This window comes from Terrapene carolina, unplaced genomic scaffold (assembly GCF_002925995.2).
Source record: "Terrapene carolina triunguis isolate 2854851 unplaced genomic scaffold, T_m_triunguis-2.0 Scaffold131, whole genome shotgun sequence".
NCBI classification, from domain to species: domain Eukaryota; kingdom Metazoa; phylum Chordata; order Testudines; family Emydidae; genus Terrapene; species Terrapene triunguis.
The window spans coordinates 823,261-834,710 of record NW_020664482.1 but is presented as its reverse complement, the minus strand read 5'-3'; the positions used below and the strand labels follow the sequence as shown (position 1 = coordinate 834,710).

The window sequence follows — 11,450 nt, the reverse complement described above, 5'->3', positions numbered from 1 at the left end:
GAGCCTCGGCTCACCACTTCCCTGGCCAGGCCGAGTTGGCTGTGCCCGCCCGAGGGGCTCGCCTGGGGCTGCCCCGGGGCACGGTCCCAGCACCGCCAGGCTGGGCAGTAGCCGGGGGGAGAGGCCCAGTGTCCAGACTGCAGGAGCTGTTGCAGCTGGAGCTGGGGAAGGAGGCAGCCAGCTCCGTGTATCGCTTTCCCGGGGCAGGGCCAGGCCGGGGGGGTCCCAGCCGCTTGCTGCCTCCAGGGTCCGGCCTGCGGGGCTGACATGAGGGCAGGCGCCTGGAGGAAACGGCTGCGAAGGGACCCGCAGCCCTGCCGAGCGGAGAGATGATCAGTCGGCAAGGTAAGGACTGGAGCCCGAGCCCTGGCCAGGCGGCCGGGGCGAGGGCAGGAGACACTGGCACTGGGGGCAGCCGGGGAGGCGTAGAGCCGCAAACTGCCCCGCCCAGAGCTGCCTTGGCAGGGCCCCACACCCAGAGAGCAGGAGCTTCGATTAGACACCTGCCTTCGGCTGTGAGACATCGGGGCCAGGTGCAAGGAAAGCCGTTTTCCCAGCTCCCCCAGGTTGGGCAGAGCCGGCTCCTTGTCCCCAGGGCCGAAGAGCCGGGCTGGGGCCCAGCGACACCTGGGAGTGAGGATGGGCTCTGGCTGCAAAGCGGCTCTGCCCGGTGCCAACCCCACTGGGCTCCCAGAGCGCGGGCGAGTTTGGGGCACTGGCGGGTCAGAAACCTGAGGAGCTGCCCTGGGCTGCTTTGCCCAGAGGTGCCTCTGCAATTCCTCCTGCACTGGCTGCAGCAGCGACCCCCTGCCCCTCCTGCTGGCCCCGCAGTTCCCAGCTCTGCCCAGCACCAGCGCGGGCCCCTGCGTGGGGCTAACGCCCAGGTGCCCGCCAGGCCGTGCCTGACTGGAAAAAGCCCAGCGGCTCCCCTAGGCATGTCCGCCAGGGCACCTCCGTCAGCCATCTCCAGGAGACGCTGCAGCCTCAGCGCGAGCGAGGCCCAGAGACCCTGGGCACGGACTGGGCCACGGGTGCTGGCACCGGCAGGGTCCTGCTGGTCTCAGTGTGCTGAGGGCCTGAGCTGGCAGCTGTGCCTGGGGGTCAGCTGTGTGCTCACCCGCCGGTGCTGGTCCCTCGGGCCTTTAGCCCTTCGCTAGCGGGCGGGAGGCACCTGGGCTCAGGCTCTCTCCCGTCACTGCTGCATCCACCAGGCCTCATGGGGCTGTCGTGTGACATGTTTCCCTGGAGTCCAGTTTTGTCTGTGGTCGTAGGCCAGGGGTAAAGTAAGGGGGAACACCCTCTTCTTCCTCCCCTCTGGGGACACGGCCCTCCCCTCCTCCTGGTCTGGTGTGGTGAGAGCCCACCCCCCCAGCTTCAAGCTGCGTTCCCTTCTGATTGTACGGGACCACATGGGAGCGAGGCCAAAGTGGGACCCCGTTGTCACAGAAGGAGGAGATTCTGGAGCACTTGCAGAGGTTTGGTTTTGTGAGATGCAGATTGGGCAGACCCCTCCCCCCAGCACCTGCGGGGTGGGCCTGTGTGGGGTTCAGTGCACTGTATCTGTCACACTCAGACAGTACCAGACCCCCTCTCTGCAACCTCGCAGGGGAGGGGTGTGTCTCGCGCTCCCCTGGGCTCATACGCTTTCCACAGCCAAAGCAGCGTGAGTTTTGGTTCTCTGTCCGTTTAGGGGGCAGACAGCCTCCTCACACTGGCCCTTGCTGGCTCCGCTGTGTTAGTCTCAGGAGCCAGGCCACGGAGTGAACAGGCTACAAAGACTGACCCTCTGGCCGGGGAAGGGTGAGCTGGGCAGCGTGTGTGCGAAGCCGGGTCAGCCGCTGCCTGGGCTGAACTGGTTTTGTAGGCAGAGGGGTTTTAGGTTCCAGGGCTGGCAGGAGCCTGGAACCCCCGCAAACCCAATCAATCCAGCTGGCATCCCAGGAGATCCCAGCCTCTCACCCGCTCAGGGTGGGGAGGGACTCTGTTTGCATTAAGGCTTATTCATGCTTCACCCGCTTCCTCTTTCCCTTCTGGGGCCTGCAATACACCAGCGTGGGAAGGTGACACAGACAAAACCACCTTCCTCTTCCAGCCAAGAGGAGATTTTTGGGGGGGGGTTTTCTCCCCACCGGGACCACGTCCCTGCAGAAATCCCCAGGCCCAGAGAATGGGAGCAGGGACCCCAGGTGGCCTGAGTCTAGGCTCTGACGGACACAGATCCCCTTGTTCTGTGCTCTGTCCCCTGCTGTGAGCGCTGGATGCTGCAGGACTAGCAAGGCAGCTCAACCCTTTCGCATGAGTTCCTAGGTCCAGAAATGTGCCCCGACCTCCCTCCTCACCTCCTCCCCCACACAGAAGTCCTTTGTTTTTCCTGCTGCCTCCATAACAAAGGGAAACGTTTGCTGACAGGGATGGGACCAGCCCAAGGTCTGTGCAAAACCTTCTTGTTTGTGTGAGATCCGTCGCTCTGCTAGGCCCAGGGGCTGCTGCTGGACTACAGGAGCTGGCCTGCGTCGGGCTATAGAGCTGGGCTGATGGCGCAAGGAACTCGTCCAGAGACACCTTCAGCTCTCCAGATGGAAACGGATCAGGCCCCTGCTATCCCAGCCCTTGGCTCCCACGCCCACCTCTGCCTGTGTGCTTCAATCCCAGCCCCCAGCCTAGACCCAAGCCCCACCTTGCCATTACAGCCCTCTTTTTCTTTTGGTGAAGGCAGCATGTCCATAATGTGAGGTAGCCGTCAGGCAGCTCCGAGCAGGCTTGGCTCCTGTCGCCCAAAGACCAGCTTGGGGACCAGGGGGATGTCCAAACCCAGCCCCGCTGAGAGCCAGCCCTGGCCCGGAGGGAGCCAGTGGGCAACACCCATTGTGCGTAACTGCCCTAGCTTATGGCTGCTCTCCCCTGCCGGAGCGTGGCCTCACATGGAGACCATAATTCCCAGGATGCAATGCAGCCAGAAACCTCTCCCCTCCCTCCAGTGGAGCTAACAGCCCTGCTCCTGTGGAGACGTGGGATCCCAGCATGCCGTGCAGCTGGGCGCACCCCCGGGCTTGGCCTGTCTGCCTTAGGGCCAGATGCTGAGGGTTGGGGTTGCAGTGTAATTCCGGCGTGTTTGGGGTAGGTGGGTACAGTCTGTCCGGTCTCTTGCCTTCAGGCTCAAAGGAATCGGATCCACAGAACCACTAGTTCCATAATTTGTGCCTGGCTTCAGCGGTGACCCTTCATCTTTCACTGCCCAGTAAATCAGCGGTGCAGGGTCTGGTCCACTTTCACTGGTGTGCCTGAGGGGTCCCTGATGGCAGGGATTGATCTGGTGGGTGGCAGACCCCTTCCTGGGGTGGGTACGGAGAAGTGCCACGGGGCAGTGATGGGTGGTGACATGTTGTGTTGTTGTGGGTGATGCGATGTGTTACGTGATGCTCTGATGCTGTCTGAGGGCTCTCTTGTGCTGTTTCTCCAGACACTCAACGGGCAGTGGCAATTCTGACCAGGTACCAAACCACGCTGAGGGCTCCAGAGGAGCAGCAGTTGAAGGCCTCTATCGGAAAGGTCTCGCACATCTTCCGAAGTGACCTCTTTCAGGCCCTGCTGGGTAAGTGCCTTCCGCCTAGTGAGCTGACTGCTGGCTTCGCACTGAACAGCCACCCTGTGGCTGACACACGCGCGTAACCCTCCCCTCTCAGGGTGCGGATGCTGGGGACCCGGGCTCTGATCTCCTAATGTCTGCGGCAGGAGCCCAGCTTCTCGAGGGAGTGAGTTCTAAGGAACTTTCTGCAGCCCATGTTTTCTACACTCTGGCTGGGGCCAGGGAAGAGCCCTAGAACCCCCTTTGTCTGCGGGAGTCAGCGACCTGAGCTCAAAACCCAGCTCCTAGTGTGGCTGTACAGTGGCACAGAACGATTCCATTCAAAGCATGTGAAAGAGCTCAAAGCTTCAGGACAGCTGGAGCTGTTAAATGGCTTAACCTGCGAGACAGTAACTGTAATAGTGAAAGGCAAAGCAGGTCATGCATAGGTCCTGTGGACTACGATTCCCAGAATGCTCCTCTCACTGCCTGGTCTTAACCTTCTAATTGACGCCTCAGTCTTTCTTTTTCACTGCAGATTTGTGGGGCAATGTGGATTTTTTCACCCCTAGGATGCCCAGGCCAGTGCACGTTAAGGGGCCTTAAAGTTTTATAAAGCACTCCTTGCAGTGTTCAAACATGATGGTGTTTATGGCCCGTCAGCTATGGATCATGTGATGGAGCTTTATGCACCTTCCCCTCGCGGCCCTGCCACACAAAGCTTGCTTGTGTCGGGCATTGCTTCTCTCTATTCTTATTACCATCTCTTGGGGAGAAGTAGGTTTTTCTCCACTTGCTTCCTGTTGCAGATAATATTTCACAGGTTTGGGAAAGCAGCTCCCAGTGCAGCCCTGTCTTTCAGGAACTCCGAACCTGGAGTATTTGCAAGGAATACGATGTGTTGAGGGAAAAGAACTATACACAAGAAATGGCCGTAATAGGCAGCCCCATCTTGCAGGTCAGAGGACTGAAAATGCCTTAGATCACAGCGCAGCAACTCCCTGGAATTACATCAGCGCAGTTGGAGTCTTATTAGAAACTAGACAAATACAGTGAGAGAAACTCCCACACTATCCTGTTGAATTTTTACACACACCGACTTCCTACTTTCATGCCCCTTTCCTGTTCTTCCCATGAATTTTTCTAGCAAACAAATTAATGGCCAGGACTGTTCCTGGAAGCAGCAAATTTTAAGCGATTACTACAGACTATTCACACAAACGAAATCCTGAGTCCAGGACTGGCAGAATTCCCGGCAGAAACCCGCTTTTAACAGTAACCCTTGAGGGGCACAAACCCAATCATGTGACTTATGTGTCCAATCAACATTAACACAACTCCAATTCTGAATGCTCCAACAAGCCAGAGACAAAAAGGTATCTGCAGGAATTAGTCTGCTAATAAGTTAAAATAATGAATACATGTGTGAGAACCACCGTCTGTTTGTGGGCATCTAAATGAAATTAACTTGGCCTCTCCCTAAGGTACTTGTATGGCCCCTATCACCCTAGTACCTGAGCTCCTCACAATCTTTAATGCACGTCCCCTCAGACACCTGGCAAGGCAGGGACGTGCTAGCCTCCCCATGGTACGCAGGAGAATGGAGGCACAGAGAAGCCAAGTGATTTGCCTAAGCCTAGGTCATATATGAAGTCTGTGGGAGAGCAGGGAATTGAACTAGGGTTTCTTGAGACACAACCTTACACTCCAACTCCTGCCTTGCTAAATGAATGACTATGAATGGTTAATGACGGCGCATTTGAAGCTGGCGAGGCAGGATGGGTATTTCTAGGATGCTGGCTCCCACCTCCTTTCCTGCTGTTTTACATGGAGATGGATGGATGGATGCTCTGTTGGCAGGCTCAGGGCCACACTGCTGCCTCACTCGCTCCCGCTCCATGTGACTGCTTGGGCCCTGCAGGCACAGCATAGTCAGAAGCTTGTCAGCGCCCAGGTGCGATGGCTCCTGGGCTGCTGGGTGGTGGGGGTGTGGCTCCATTTGCTGAATCATGTGGGCTCAGGCTATGCAGAAGAACAGGTGTTTTGAACAGAGAGAGAGAACCCAGTGGCCAGTAATGTCTTTCCACCTCCCATTTCCAGGCCTGAGTAGTACAATTTGTTTGGATGGCATCTCTAACCGTATCCCACCAGACTGAAATCCAACCTGCCTATACGTCTGGGGTTCTCAAACTTCACTGCACTGTGACCCCCTTCTGACAACAAAAATTACTCCACGACCCCAGGACGGGGGACTGAAGCCTGAGCCCCCCCAAGCCCCGCCGCCAGGGGCAGGGGGGCCAAAGCCGGGCAGGGGACCTATAACCTGAAGCCCTCAGGCTTTGGCCCTGGGCGGTGGGGCTTGGGCTGCAGCTTCGTCCTCAGCCCCAGGCCCAAGCAAGGCTAACGCCTGCCCTGGTGACCCCATTAAAACAGGGTCATGACCGTTTGAGAACCGCTGCTATAGATGATTCTCCTTCAGAATGGGCTAGGGAAATCACTCCCTGCGCTGTCTTTTCCTCTGATCAACTGATCGGGCAGGGATCTCTGCTAAAACTATTGTGGCTTGCTCAGTGGGGACACACGTTAGTTTTCTGGGCATTAAAAAGAAGAGTTAGCTGTTTGATACCAAATGTATAACCATCTAAGAAGAGTGTTTTGTTTTCATAGACTGCTAGATTCCAAGGCCAAAAGGGACCATTGTGATCATCTAGTCTGACCTCCTGCATAACGTGGGTCACAGAACTGTCCCATAATAATTCCTAGAGCAGAGCTTTGAGAAAAATATCCAATCTCGAGGTAAAAATGGTCAGTAATGGACACTCCACCATGACCCTTGGTAAATTGTTCCAATAGTTAATTACTCTCACTGTTAAAAATTTGCACCTGATTTCCAGTCTGAATTTGTCTAGCTTCAACTTCCAGGCGTTGGCTCATGTTAGATCTTTCTCTGCTAGACTGAAGAGCCCATTTATTAAATATTTTTTTCCAAGTAGGTACTTACAGACTGTAATCAAGTCACCCCTTAACCTTCTGTTTGTTAAGCTAAATAGATTGAGATCCTTGAGTATAGACTATACTATAAGGCATGTTTTCTAATTCTTTACTCATCCTTATGGCTCTTCTCTGAACTGTGGCCGATTTATCAACATCGTTTTGAATTGTGGTCACCACAGCTGGACACAGTATTCCAGCAGCGGTCGCACCAATGCCAAATACAGAGGTAAAATAACCTCTCTACTCCTACTCAATATCGCCCTGTTTATGCATCCCAGGATTGCATTACTCTTTTGGGCACAGCGTCACATGTTCAGGTGATTATCTACCACGACCCCAACATCTTTTTCAATCACTGCTTCCCAAGGTAGAGTCCCTCATCCTGTAAGTATGGTCCACATCCTTTGTTCCTAGTTGTATACATTTATATTTGCTTATGCTAAACAGTCTGTTCCACCTTGTATTTATCTGTGACACTCTGAGTACCTTTCCCAGACCTAAAGAAGAGCTTTGTGTAGCTCGAAAGCTTATCCCTCTCACCAACAGAAGTTGGTCCACACATCTTGTCCCCGTAATATCCTGGGACTAACACGGGTACAACACTGCATACAACAATATGGTAATTTTATATCATTCTAGTTGGGCAATCAAAATGTCGTGTGGTACCAAGTCAAATGCCTTAGAGAAGTCTAAGGACATTACATCAACACTATTACTTTTATCTACCAAACTAGTAATCTCATCAAAAAAAGATACCAGGTTAGTTTGACAGGATCTGTTTTCCATAAACTCATGTTGATTTGCATTAACTACATCACCCTCCCCTTTAATTCTTTATTCAGCGAGTCCCATATCAGCTACTCCATTATCTTGCCCGGGATTGATGTCAGGCTGGTAGGCCTATAATTGCCTGGGTCATCCAATTTGGCACCACATTAGCTCTCTTCCAGTCTTCTGGAACTTCCCCAATGCTCCAAGACCTATTGAAAATCACCTTTACCGGTCCAGCAAGCTCCTTAGCCAGCTCTTTTAAACTCTTGGCTGCCAGTTATCTGGACCTGCTGATTTAAAAATATCTAACTTTTTAGTAGCTTCTGTTTAACATCCTCCAGAGATACTAGTGGCATGGAAGGAGTGTTATCATCACCTTGTGATGAGACTATATCCTCTGTTTTTCCCTAAAATACAGAAAAGAAATATTTGTTGAACACTTCTGCCTTTTCTGGATATTATTGATAATTTTACTATTTCCATCTAGAAATAGACCAACACCATTGTCAGGATTCTTTTTGTTCGTAATACATTTTTAAAAACTTCTTCTTAGTGTCCTTACCTATGCTGGCCATAGATTTCTCTGTGTCCCTTTTGCTTTCCTTATTAATTTTCTACCATTCCTAACTTCTCATTTATATTCATTGCTATCAACTTCCCCTTTCTTTCGTTTTGTTACATTTTTGTGTGTGTATTTTTTATAGCTGCATTCACTTCCCCTCTAAAACAGGTCTTTTTTTGAACCAGAACAGCCTTCTGCTTGATTGTGGGATTGTGGCTTTTGGGGCATCTCGTAAGGTGTCCTTAAATTATTTCCAATTATCTTTCAGATTTTTCTGAACAAATTCTTCCTCACGGCCAATTATTTTCAGCTTTGTGAAATTGGACCTGTTAATCTGCCAAGTGTATATCTTACTTGTCTTAATTTTATACTGTTGGCACATTATAGATGCGATCAAGTCACGATCACTTGTACCCAAGCTACCATTAATTTCAGTTCTGTGTGGAGCCAGCAGGGGGAACAACAAATCTATAATAATTTTGTGGGTTACATAAAAACGAGGCCATTAAAAAATGTAACCCCTTGGTGAAGGATTTTTTTTTTAAAAGCAGAAATAATTTGACATCTAGAACCCAGAGGCTGCTCTGTTTTGTGCTGTACCAGGTCAGGATAAATTCTGGGCAGGACCTAGTTACGAGTGTCTCTTAAGATACAAAAATATAAAGACAATACCAGGGAACAATTTACAGCAGAAATAATCTTCAATGAGACAGAGCAGCTCCCTATCTGAACTCTTCTCCTTGGATTCCACCTGCCAGATGCCTAGAGACTCCAGACCTCAAGGGAAATGTGCAGCAATTCCAAAGTGTCTTCAGAGGTCTCTTAAAGGGATATCTGATTCCCCAGTCCCTTGGAAAGAGAAGAAATGCCCCAGCTCTGCTGTTCCCCCCAGACCTCAGAGATGTGTCTCAGGCTCATATGAAATCTTCTCAGTAAACGGTAGCTCAAGTGAGAGCTCAGTAGCATCTGGTTAGCTCTGGCCAGGTGGTGAGAGCCTGGAGGATCCATCTGTCCATTCTCAGTACACCCTATCATGGTAATTAATGCCAACCAGTTCTCTTTCAGGCATTTCTGAGGTTCATGTCACCATATGACCTAGGCAGTTTGCATCTTTACCACACGTAGCTGCACCCAGAACCTGTTTCCCGCACAGCCATCCAACAGAGGGTGTTCTCCTTAGTCTCTCCTCTCCTGCCCCACTGTATCCTTGCATTCTGCCCCTTCTTCCCTTTTCTGCCGGGTTCCAGGAGCTCTGTCTTCCCTCCCCGAGAGATCGTCCTGGGAACAATGACAGAGCTGTTCCATGGCTTTGGAGAGGAATGCAGAGCCCTCGTCCTTGGCAGAACATGCTGCAGCTGGTCAGGGGGCACCGTGGTGTCAGCAGGAGGCGTAAAGATAAACTGGCTGGTGGTGTTTTGTTAGCGCAGGAGTGGAGTTCAGTCTGGCTCAAAGCAGGCTAATCTGGGGGAGAGTCTGAGTCCAGCAGGGAGGCCCTGGCCAATTAGCTGGAATTTCCATATCAAATACATTTGAAATCCACAATATTTGTTCCCGAGCCAGGTTTCCAGAGTCCTCTCTGAGGGTGTAGTTGGTTTGGAATAAACAAAATCCAGTGACGGGTCAGTGAGTTCCTGTGAGCCCGAGTGCAGCTCCTACTGTCCACACCACAGACAAACCATGTGACACGCAGGGGTATGTGTGCAGATGCTGCTAACCCAGGGCAGCTTTGCTGGGTACCTTCTCCTCACTCCATGTATTTGTTCTATCCACCAGCTGTTGTCTCATCACATGCATAGATTATAGGCTCTTCCCGTCTGGGACTGTCTTCCTACTCTAGGTGTGGACAGCGCCTAGCATCACTGGGTCACCGAGGGGCTAGCACAGTAGAAAGGGACTCTGGCGAGGGCTCATGATAACATTAACCTGTGAAAATGGGGCTCCGCCTGGGTGGAATCCCCTTGTTGCGTGTGGCTTTATTGCCCGTGGTGGTGGTGGCAGCCAGTGGGGCTGGGTAGCTCTGGGAGAGACGAGGCCGTTTCAGTCCCAGTTGGTTTGCCGTCTCTCTGGTCACTTTCCCACTGGGGTGGTGTTTCTCCAGTTTGGAGCCCAACGTGTGCGTAAATCCCTGGGGTTGGCGGGGAGCTATCCCAAGGGAGGAGTGGCATTATTCTTTGTTTGGTTAGTGCCCAGGCAGCTTGGCAGCCCCGCTTGCCTGGGCTCTGTGCAGCCTCACAGAAGGGCACCTGTTGTGGCTCAGACAGTGCTGGGCTGAGGAGGAGGTCTGTCACTTTGTGTGCTTTCAGGAATGTGGTGGCTGCTTTCTTTAGGCCTCTGTGTGTGCCCTGGGGGGACCCAAAAGCATGTGTCTGTCTTCAGAACTGGGGCACTCACAGTCCTGCAGGACCTGGGCAGCACCTGCCTTCCTCTGCTAGTGCATCCCAGCGAACAGGGCCGCCCGGGGGGCAAGTGGGGCAATTTGCCCCGGGCCCCACAGGGGCCCCCACGAGAATATAGTATTATGTAGTATTGCAACTTTTTTTTATGGAAGGGGCCCCCGAAATTGCTTTGCCCCAGGCCCCCTGAATCCTCTGGGCGGCCCTGCCAGCGAACAGGCCTTCTCCTCAGGGATTGTGTGTCGTTACCGGGCTAGGGCTAGGACGGGGTTGCTTGCTTTGGGGAGCGACTGGTGGGGGCGGAGTTGTGTCCGGCTCTGCGCCGGGAACAGGCCGTGCTTGGCTTAGAGACGCTGTAGGAGAGGGTGATTATTTCCGGACAGAGTGCTGCTGCTGCTGCTCAGGAATGCATGAGCACTGGGCTCAGGCACAAAAGAAATTATCTGGTCATGAGCAGCGAAAACAGGATTTGCTGCCTCTTGCCTCCTGGCCTTTTTCTTAATGTGTTTGAGGCCTTGAGCCAAGTTTGTGATTTGTCGTGAAACTGCCCAGGGAACAGTTCAGGCACTCGGGCCTAGGGGACCCTGGGAACAGCCAGCTCTTACAAACATGCTTCAGGAGCCTCCTGATGATTCAAAAACGGCAACCTGTATGTGATTTTGTGTGTGAAGGAAGGGACTGCCCCATAGTACCCTGGGGTATAGGGGAAGGTGCACTAAACTGCTATCCCAGAGACCCTACGTTCTAGACCTAGCTCTTCTCCTAGCTACTGTTCGTACGGCGGTGACCATCACAACCCTTAGTACGAGGCAGGGTTTCAGTCCGTGGGGGATCACTATTATTCACCAGCTTTACAAAGAAGGTAGTTGTACTTGCACTTTAGGCAGAACTGGGAACAGAAATCAGGTTTCTAACATACCAGATGCCACCTTGCCATATAGCCTTTCAGAAGGATCCTGCTCAATTAGGTGCTTGTGTAATCTACGCTACAAGAGTGGCTCTGTGTCACTCTAGACTATTGTGGTTTATGACTCTGTTAGTGCTTGTAGACTAAGGGTACCTCTACACTGCAGTTATACACCCGCGGCTGGCCTGTGCCACCTGACTCGGGCTTGGGGGTGACAACCCCGCAGACTGAACGTGAGGGCGAGGAAGTGTGGGCTGG

General features: G+C 52.8%; 1 protein-coding gene across 2 annotated transcripts in view; it reads left to right on the top strand.

The window, feature by feature from the left end:
- The window catches only part of DLG3 (discs large MAGUK scaffold protein 3), a 163,035-nt gene continuing 151,585 nt past the window's right edge, over positions 1-11,450 (top strand). For both annotated transcript variants that reach the window (XM_024217568.2, XM_024217566.2), the window contains exons 1-2: positions 1-345; positions 3,461-3,592. In XM_024217568.2, the coding sequence (XP_024073336.2) occupies positions 330-345; positions 3,461-3,592 (148 nt within the window). In that variant the 5' untranslated portion in view covers positions 1-329. The remainder of the gene's footprint in view (positions 346-3,460; positions 3,593-11,450) is intronic.